This window comes from Ictidomys tridecemlineatus, chromosome 7 (genome assembly GCF_052094955.1).
Source record: "Ictidomys tridecemlineatus isolate mIctTri1 chromosome 7, mIctTri1.hap1, whole genome shotgun sequence".
Classification (NCBI taxonomy): Eukaryota; Metazoa; Chordata; class Mammalia; order Rodentia; family Sciuridae; genus Ictidomys; species Ictidomys tridecemlineatus.
The window spans coordinates 180,672,391-180,682,345 of NC_135483.1; the positions used below are offsets into that span (position 1 = coordinate 180,672,391).

General features: G+C 47.4%; 1 protein-coding gene across 3 annotated transcripts in view; it reads left to right on the plus strand.

Moving 5' to 3' along the window:
• Positions 1-9,955, plus strand: part of Stk36 (serine/threonine kinase 36) — a 27,473-nt gene extending 17,518 nt beyond the window's left edge. For all 3 annotated transcript variants that reach the window (XM_040267818.2, XM_013360888.4, XM_078018012.1), the window contains 13 exons: positions 264-414; positions 573-700; positions 1,132-1,236; positions 1,578-1,676; positions 1,759-1,847; positions 2,103-2,166; positions 2,344-2,454; positions 4,616-4,696; positions 5,559-5,733; positions 5,988-6,135; positions 6,390-6,537; positions 7,062-7,808; positions 9,245-9,955. In XM_040267818.2, coding sequence (XP_040123752.2) covers positions 264-414; positions 573-700; positions 1,132-1,236; positions 1,578-1,676; positions 1,759-1,847; positions 2,103-2,166; positions 2,344-2,454; positions 4,616-4,696; positions 5,559-5,733; positions 5,988-6,135; positions 6,390-6,537; positions 7,062-7,808; positions 9,245-9,388 — 2,190 coding nt within the window. In that variant the 3' untranslated portion in view covers positions 9,389-9,955. The remainder of the gene's footprint in view (positions 1-263; positions 415-572; positions 701-1,131; positions 1,237-1,577; positions 1,677-1,758; positions 1,848-2,102; positions 2,167-2,343; positions 2,455-4,615; positions 4,697-5,558; positions 5,734-5,987; positions 6,136-6,389; positions 6,538-7,061; positions 7,809-9,244) is intronic.

Genomic DNA, 9,955 nt, shown 5'->3' on the forward strand with positions numbered 1-9,955 from the left:
TGCCAGAGGCCCTGGGCTCCATCTCCAACCAAAGACAGGAAAGAAAGAAGGGGGAGTGGAGGTAGAAGGATTGACACCAAAATCCTTTTCCTTGAAATGGGAAGGCAGTTGTACATTTTCTGTGTAAGGACACCTTAGCATTAGATACCTGCCCCTGGATCTGTATTCTCTCTCCTCATGTTCTCAGGGTACTCTTGGTTCTTACACTCAGCCCAGTCAGTTTTCTGATGCTCTGATGTTACTTCTGCCCTTATATCCTTTAGTGCTTTACTGTCCTGTGTGAAACCATGGATGGGAACAGCCGGGCCATCTCCAAAGTGTTTTACTCCAGCCTGCTGACCACGCAGCGTGCTGTGTTGGATGGGCTCCTTCATGGCTTGACAGTTCCACAGCTCCCTTTCCACACACCCCCAGGTGACCATAGTTGGGAGGGGAAGTTCTCTTTGTTTGTTACATAGAGCTCTGCCATCACCTAGAATAGTGCCAGCCCTTAGTAGGTACTAAAAAATAACTGTGAATTGAAAGAGGGAAGCCACCAGACCTCGCTCCACATCCTTTACTTTTCTCCACAGGAGCCCCACAAGTGAGCCAGCCACTGCGAGAGCAAAGTGAGGATCTGCCTGGAGCCATTGCCTCTGCCCTGGCAGCCATATGCACTGCTCCTGTGGGACTGCCTGGCTGCTGGGAGGCCAAAGAACAGGTCTGAGCTGCAGCTTCCTGCTCCTCCCTTCCCCGCTGACAGAGGAGTTGGGAAGACTGGCCCAAGTTTCTTTGAAGGACAGAAAGAGAAGCTTTTAATGCTTCCCCTTGCTGAGGACTTCCAGAAACAGACTCCCACCCACCCTGTTTGAGCTCCTTATAGAATACAATACAGCCAGAATCCCAGAAACTGTGGCCAGCTGGTGATAAAGAAAGCTCAATGATAAGCTATCTGGGTGGTTGGACAGCTGATCGGAAGCCATGGGTAATGCTTCCACAAGGGCTCAGGATTCAGTTTTTCTGTTGCCCTGCCTATATACTGAGGCCAAACTAAGACATGACTTTCATTTCTCCAATTCATGAAGACTGATTCCTATATTCCCCTATTCCTATAAGGGGAATAGGATTGAGTCTTAAAGTATGTTTCCACAGGTTTCTTGGCATTTGGCAAATCAGCTGACTGAAGACAGCAGCCAGCTGAGGCCATCCCTCATCTCTGGCCTGCGGCATCCCATCCTGTGCCTACACCTTCTCAAGGTACTTCCCACAACTTCCAGCATCTCAGATTTCTTTTTTAACTCCCAGGACAGAAAAACAGACACAGGGTCTGAGAGAAAGAGTCTGAGAGATCATGAGTCTCCCTTGGAGGACTCCATTCTACCTTTAAATCTATTCAACTGAGGTGACCCCATGTTAGCCATTCCTCTCCAGAACTGAGAAGCATCCCTGTTTGGCTATCAGAAACAAGGGGTAAAGTCCCCTAACACCCCAAGTGTGGGCCCCAGCTCAGTAGAGACTCACCTGGTTTTCAGCTTGGCCTTCCAGTCAAGGAACCTGAGCTGCTCTGCCCACTGATAGATACCTTGCCACTCCTCCAGGTTCTCTACTCCTGCTGCCACATCAGTGAGCGACTGTGCCATATTTTAGGGAAAGAGCCCTTGGCCTTGGAGTCACTGTTGATGTTGGTCCAGGGCAAGGTAAGCTGCCAAAGCAGGTAGGCATATCATAGTGATCCTACCTCACCCAGAAGTGGTTCTGACAGCTCGGGTTTCCTTTTAGGTAAAAGTAGCAGATTGGGAAGAGTCCACTGAAGTGGCCCTCTACCTTCTCTCTCTTCTTGTTTTTCGACTCCAAGATCTGCCTTCTGGGTGAGTCACAAAGTTGGGTCTCTCCACTGGTCTTCTGCCCACACAGCCAACCCTGACACAGAATATTGAGAATAGCACACTTTAGCCTATGCCAAAGGGATGAGAATGAAGTTTTCTTCACAAAGAACAGACCTGCATTCCCATCAACGTAGGGCCTTGGAGGTGGACATACATCCTGTGTGAAGAGCACAGTCCAAGGGAGAGGGAAGGCCACCTTTAACATGCTGTCTCTCTCTATGTATCTCCCTATTCCAGAATGGAGAAGCTAGGCAGTGAGGTTGCTACTCTCTTTACCCACTCACACGTCGTCTCTCTTGTGGTGAGTTTTCAGCCTTCCCCAACCTCTCCCTCTACTCCTATCATCATGACCCTTTTGGGAGTGGGGCAGTCCCTCTCCCATTTGCAGCGTTTTCAGGATATGTTCTATTAGAGCACGACAGAGACACAAATCCTACACCATTCAGATTCAGACAGTCTTCCTCTACCTTTCCTACAGAGTGCAGCAGCCTGTCTGTTGGGACAGCTTGGTCAGCAAGGGGTGTCCTTTGACCTCCAGCCCAGGGAATGGATCACTGCAGCTGCACATGCTCTGTCTGCCCCTGCAGAGGTGAGGCCTACCAGAGAAGGCCCAGACATGTTTTCTCTGAGTCAAATCCTAGGACACCATTCTGGGTGAAAGACTGAAATGCCAGCAAGCCTGGAGAAAACAAAGGAATGGGAAAGGAATCATCCTTTTACCCCAGATAGTAGTCCCTTCTCAATCCAGACTGGTCAGGGCTTCAGATTTCCTATGCAGGGCTTCTAAAGACAGAGGTAGGAACAATACCAATTGACATGATCTAAGGTTTCCTGTCTGCTTTAGCCCCCCAGAAATTCATGTTCTAGTTAGAGTCCTCCTTTTTAAAAAAAAAAAAAAATTTTGTTTTAGTTGTAGTTTGACACAATACTTTTATTTTTATGTGATGCTGAGGATCTAACCCAGCACCCAACACGTGCTAAGGGAGCGCTCTACCGCTGAGCCCCAGCCTCAGCCCTGGAGTCCTTCTTTATGCTTCTTCTCTTCCCCTTCTACAGCAGAGCCCACTCTACTTTTCTTGCTTTCTTAACCGAGATGGAGAAAGGGCTGACACATTCTTCAGGAATCAGTCCATTTGTAGTCTCCTTTCTGCCCTCTTCCTTTTCTAGCCTTTTGTTCTTCATTTTGAGACCCTTTGGAATCCATATTTCCCTCATTTTGTGAAAAGAAGGGTAGACTTCATATTCACATTACTGTCTTATGTTATATATAGAATTCTTTATAATTTATAAAGCACTTTTCACATGTTACCACAAAACACTTGGCAGATAGATATAGGAAATATAGTAATAATCGTCTGCTTTTCCTTGATAAAGTCGACCTTTAGAGAAATCATATAATTACTGATAGCACTAACATTCATCCAGGAGCTTGAGTCAAGACCCTGGAAACCATCTTCCGCATCATTCTCCTTATAAATGGCTCCCCAGTTCCCATGTATTCTTCTTTCTGATTGACATACAGATCCCTTCCCTCCGTGGCACCATCACTGCCTTAGTTTGTATTCACACCATCTCTCTTCTGGTCTTTGGCATTTGCCTAAAGGATCTCTCCTCTCAGACTTTACTGCTGCCAGAGCTTTCTTTCTTTCTTATTTATTTTTATTTTATTTTTTTTAGTTGTAGATGGACACAATACATTTATTTTATTTATTTATTTTTATGTGGTGCTGAGAATCGAACCCAGTGCCTCATATGCTAGGTAAGCATTCTATTAATGAGCTACAACCACAGTCCTGAGTGATCTCTCTTAAAGGAAAATGTGGTCATTCACTCAACCAGTGTTTATTGAACACGTAGATATATATCAAGTGCTCAGCACCATTCCAGACTCTGAGGATATAGAATTGAATAAAAGAGACAAAAAATGTTACTGGTGCAGAGCTCATGTTCATGGTCAGTCGCTTCCCACTGCTTCTGGGACAAAGTCCAGACTCTGTTGCCTGCTGCTGGAAGTTCAAGTATCAGCTCTGGGCTCTATTACCCTCCCTGCTGTACCAAAAGAGTTACAGGAGGTGAAGTTTAAGGCCTACCTACTCTTTTCTTTTGAGGGGGCTGTAGGGTACTAGGGATTGAACTCAGGGGTGCTCTACTACTGCTCTTTTTAAATTTTTTTTTTTTTTTTTTTAATTTTGAGACAGGGTCTCACTAAGTTACCCAGGCTGTCCTTGCACTTGCAGTCCTCCTGCCTCAGCCTCCTGAGGAGCGGGAATTATAGGCAAGCCCCATTGCACCTGTCTTTAAAATTTTTAATCCAGAGGCTGAGTTGTGACTCAGTGGTAGAGCTCTCGCCTAGCATGCATGAGGCACTGGGTTTGATCCTCAGCACCACATAAATGTAAATTAAAGATATTGTGTCTACCTAAAACTAAAAAAATAAATAAAGATTTTAATCCATCAGTTTTCTATCCCAAGAGGCAGCTTTAGGCACTCTCACCCATGTCCCTAACCTCTTGTTTAGTAAGTATCTTTCTAACTATAGTTGCTTTTTTGTCTGCTTACCCTACCAGACTCTATATTTATGACACACACTTAATAGAATAGACAGGACCAAGACTCCTAAATCCAGAAGAACTCTTCCCACTCTGCCAGACTCAGGAAGAACTTTCCCACTTACTGGGGATTGGGTGCATAGGCCTAAGGGCAAACTCATCCCTTTTAGGGATCTGCATTCTTCTTGCTCTCTCCAACAGGTTCGGCTGACTCCGCCAGATAGCTGTGGGTTCTATGATGGCCTCCTCATCCTTCTGCTACAGCTCCTCACCCAAGTACAGGTGTATCTTAGGATGGATGAAAAGAAGAGAGAGAAATTGGGCATTCTGGGAGCCACTGGATAGAAAGAAGCAAACATACTTGCCTTTCCTCTCAAACTACCATACCTACCATAGCCTGAGAATTGCCCCACTTGCCATCAGTAGGGCCCTTTAAAGGAAACCATTCAGCTGTATCCCTGGGATCCAATGGGGAAATAACAAACTTTCTTGTTTTGTTTTGGGTTCTGGGAATTGAACCCAGGGGCATTTTACCACTAAACTACATCCCTAATACTTTTTATTTTTTTTATCTTGAGACAGGGTCTTGGCACAGTTGCTGAGGCTGGCCTCAAACTTGTAATCCTTCTGCTTCAACTTCCCACATTGCTGGGATTACAAGTGTGCACCACTACACCTGGCTGTTGTTTTATTGATATTTAAAACTTTTTATTTTATAGACCTGTGCATCACTTGGCCTTGGTGCAAGCCAGCCCCAATAGGGCAATGCTTTGGTTTTTAGCTGACACACATGTGGGTTGATAGGTCAGGAGGTTAAGGTGTGATAAGAAAGGAAAATAAGACAACATAAATTCTAAGTAGGAAGATGTGGAATTATTTCTCTCTCCCTCTTTTTTTTTTTTTCTTTTTTGTACTGGGTGTTGAACCCAGGGATACTTTGCTGCTGGGCTACATCCCCAGATTTTTTATTATTTTTATTTTTTGAGGCAGGGTCTTGCTAAGTTGCTGAAGCTGACTTTGAATTGAGATCCTCCTGCCTCCTGACTTGAGACTCCCTTTCCTTTTAGATCAGGGTCAAGAATGAAAAAAGGTAATGGACTTCTAACTTCTGCCTCCCCCATCACTCTTTCACTTTTACCTCCAGCAAGGAAAGACTAGCCTGATCAGGGATGTGGCTAGCTCAGAAATGTGGACCATTTTGTGGCACCGTTTCTCCATGGCCCTGAGGCTACCTGAGGAGGTAGGAACACAGGAAGAGGAACTGTCACTATCCAATCCATCCATCCCTGAGCCAGACTGGACGCTGATCTCACCCCAAGGTATCTTTCTGTTAGCATAGCCTCCTCTGTGAGGCCAGTGTATGGGTCCCTTTTCAAGTGGATTGAGTCTGGAACTGGGTTAACCACAGAGACTGCTGCTGCTGCTGCTGTTGTTATGGGGGAGACAGCAGTTTTCAATAGAGCTGTTCAAGGATGGAGAGGGACTGAATAGGTGATGGTCCTGGGAGCCATGGGGAAAAGGGCAGCAAGGTCTCTTGCGTGCTTCACTAGGTCTTCTTTCTCCATGTTTTCAGGCATAGCAGCCCTGCTGAGCCTGGCCATGGCCACCTTTACTCAGGAGCCCCAGTTATGCCTGAACCACCTGTCCCAGCGTGGAAGTCTTCTTATGTCCACCCTGAAGCACCTTCTTTCTCCCAGCTTCTTGCATCACCTGAGTCAGGCGTGAGTCTGAGCTAGAAGAAGGAGGAGAGAAGATCCAGAATTAGCAATAGGAAGGTGGTGGCTGGGAGTGCAGGAGAGAGGGAGCTGACAGCTTGAGTTACAAGACCAGAAATGGGATAAGGATTAGTCCGGAAACCTAAGGAGTTGCTGAGGTTGGGGACAGGGTGCTGGGGAAGGAAACTTGAGGTATGGGGTGGAAGTATCATAAAGGATAGGTGAGCAAGACCAAGTATATTGTACACTCTTCTCCTTAGGCCTCACGGGGCTGAGTTTCTGCCTGTTGTGGCGGTCTCTGTCTGCCAGCTCCTCTGCTTTCCCTTTGCCCTGGATGTGGATGCTGACCTCCTCGTAGGTATCTTGGCTGACCTAAGGGACTCAGAAGTTGCAGCCAACCTGCTGCAGGTATTTGGGAAGCTACCAGGTGTGAAGATGGGGCAGGAATATGGCCAGTCTTGTGTTCTCTAATTCACTTCCCAATAGGTCCAGGGTTCTCCAGGCTTGACCTAAGAGTTGGAACTGAGGAGAGACTCAGGCCTGAAGAGAGGCATATGGTTGGAGCTGGGCTAGTGTTTTCTTCTCTCTGACATTCTCTCATCTGGTTCAGTGGGGCAATCATCCTAGTCCAGACTCTAGGGGCTCAGCTTCTTGACCTGGAACCCATTCCCTGGCAGTTCTTGGCATTACCCCCATAGGTCTTTGGATGCAGAGACCCAGTCCTTAGAGAGCAAGGGGTGTGTTCTTGGAAAGAACCTGCCCCCTTGGGCTCCACCTGAGTTCCATGTGGTGTGCCATGGGTCAGGACTTAAGCTTCATTCTCTCTTCAGCTTGGCTTTTCTCTCCCCCAGCTTTTGGGTCCCTACTTCCTAGCTACGGTGTACTTCTCCCTCAGGTTGAGCTCCTTTTTCCCACTCTCCCCACTCCCCCAGGTCTGCTGCCACTATCTTCCATTGTCACAAGTCGAGCTGCCCATCAGCCTCCTTACACGCCTGGCCCTCACGGATCCCACTGCTCTCAACCAGTTTGTGAACACAGTGGCAGCCTCCCCTAGAGCTATCATTCCATTCCTCTCTGTTGTCCTCCTGAGTGACCTGCCACTGCTGACCTCTGACCTTCTCTCCCTACTGGCCCACACAGCCCGGGTACTGTCTCCCAGCCACTTGTCCTTTATCCAAGAGCTCCTGGCTGGCTCTGATGAATCCTATAGGCCCCTGCGAAGTCTCCTGGGCCACCCAGAGAACTCTGTGCGGGCCCGTACTTATGGACTCCTAGGACACTTGCTCCAACACAGCATGGCCCTGCGTGGAGCACTACAGAGCCAGGCTGGACTGCTTAATCTTCTGCTCCTGGGGCTTGGAGATGAAGACCCTGCTGTGCGGCGCAGTGCCAGCTTTGCTGTGGGCAATGCAGCCTATCAGGCTGGTCCCCTCGGACCTGCCCTGGCAGCTGCCGTGCCCAGTATGACCCAGTTGCTTGGAGATCCTCAGGCTGGGATCCGGCGCAATGCCGTATCAGCTCTGGGCAACTTGGGACCTGAGGGGTTGGGGGAGGAGTTGTTACAGTGCCAAGTACCCCAGCGGCTCCTGGAGATGGCATGTGGAGACCCTCAGCTGAATGTGAAGGAGGCTGCCCTCGTTGCCCTCCGGAGCCTCCGACAGGAGCCCTGCATCCATCAGGTACATCCCAGGGGACTTTTGAGCCATGATGATCAGGGCCTCTATAGTTCACACCAGTTCTCTGAGATAGTCTGTAAGGAACTGGGACATCTAGAAATCTAAGCTATTACTCCAAGGATGCCGGAAACTCAGGGACAAAGCCTTGGAGATGAGTTTTCCATTTACCATCTCACACTCTTGAGAAGGGAAAGGAGCTAGAAGAGGGCTTCACTGGGCTAGGACATGCCTGAGATCTCAAGGTCCACAGTTTATCTCTTCCAGAGGCTTGGGTGGAGGGAGAAGATAAGAAGATGTTGAGGCCACGAAGATACCAACTATCTTTTTAGTAGCATGCTAAGCATTTTTCCTTTGTTGACTGGTTTAAGTTATTATTATCCTCATTTTGCAGGGGAGGAAACTGAGGCACAAATAATTTAGTAATTTTTCCAAGTTACAGAGCCAGCAGGTAGGGTTGGGCTTGTGATCTCAGAAGTCTGGGTCCAGAGCCCATATATTTTTTTTTTTTGGTTCTGCAGGTTGAACCCAGGGGCACTCTGCAACTGAGCTACCATCCTCAGCCCTTTATATATTTTATTTAGAGACAGGGTCTCTCTGAGTTGCTTAGGGCCTCACTAAGTTACTGAGGCTGGCTTTGAGCTTGCGGTCCTCCTGCCTCAGCCTTCCGAGCCACTGGGATTAGAGGCATGTGTCACCAGAGCCCATACTCTTTTTTTTTAATATTTATTTTTTTGGACACAGTGCCTTTATTTTATTTACTTATTTTTTATGTAGTACTAAGGCTCTAACCTAGGACCTCGCATGTGCTAGGCGAGCGCTCTATTGCTGAGCTACCACCCCAGCCCCTAGAGCCCATACTCTTAACCACTGTTTTATTCTGCTGTGTCTGCTCAGTTTTCAGTATATAAGGAACCCAGTGGAAATTTCACAACTGCCTACGATAACATAAATTATAGTAGCTCAGTGTGATAGCATTGGGTACTTCATGCAGAACAGAAATTTGACAGGGTGGTGTGATATTATAGGAGTTTCTGGCAATCCATATGAGGAAATAATAAAAAGGTTTCTTGGCTGGGAATGAGGGATTAGCTTGGGACTAACTGATCTGGATCCAAAGCTGGGAATCAGACTTTGCTGCTCACTGTCAGTCAGTGCTACATTCATTATCTCTTCTGGGGGACAAGTGGATGGGTCCCTTGGTTCCTTGGCTTTAAGGTCTGCAACCAAAGAGAATGGAAGTAAATCCCTAGTCCTGATGATTCCTGTCTCCAAGGTTTTTCTTCCCCCATTCAGTCTATCCAAGTCCCCAAAAGCCCATCTCCTTTTTCTTCCTTTGGGATGGGCATTATAGGACTAAATGAGAGTCCTCTGCCTGTGCCCCAAACACAACTGGTTCTAAGCCTCCCATCCTATTCTGTCATCTACTCTCTGTCCTACAGGTGTTGGTGTCCCTGGGTGCCAGTGAGAAATTAGCCTTGCTCTCTCTGGGGAATCAGTTACTGCCACATAGCAGTCCCAGACCTGCCTCTGCCAGGCACTGCAGGAAACTCATCCATCTCCTAAGGCCAACACACAACACATGATCTCAGATTCGTGGGATCCAGCCTCCAGCCTTTGTTGCCCTGCTATTGCCAAGTCTTCCTTATTCTCCTACATAAGCCGTCAATTCAACTGAGAGCTGAAGAGACTGAAGAAGAGTGATAAGCTGCCAATTCACTTGAGAGTGAGAAATGAGAGGAGATTTATGTATAAAGCTCTTTCCTTCCCCCAGATTCAGAATGATTTCAGCCAGTAAACTTCGCTACTGCTGGTGCCAGAGAAGATTCCTTTCTTCTCTGTGTCCAGGGTCTTTTTCCAATAATGTGCCTTGAACTTCAGGAGTGTGCCTCCCAGACTTTAGGGAAATATACCTCACCTGTCCCATCTCCCCCTTTCTGGAGCTACTGTAATCCTCCCATGATTGTGCTTTAGGTGTACTGGCTTCTGTCTCAGCTCTAGGCTAAGGGGGATAAATGCCATCAGCCCCTGTTGTTGAGGGGTTCCTAGCCCTTAGGCCACATTCCTTCCATGGGTGGGGGTTGGGCAGTATATCTTTTTTTAATTGTAATTCTGTTTGTAAACTCTTTTAATAAAAAATGTACCTCACCCTA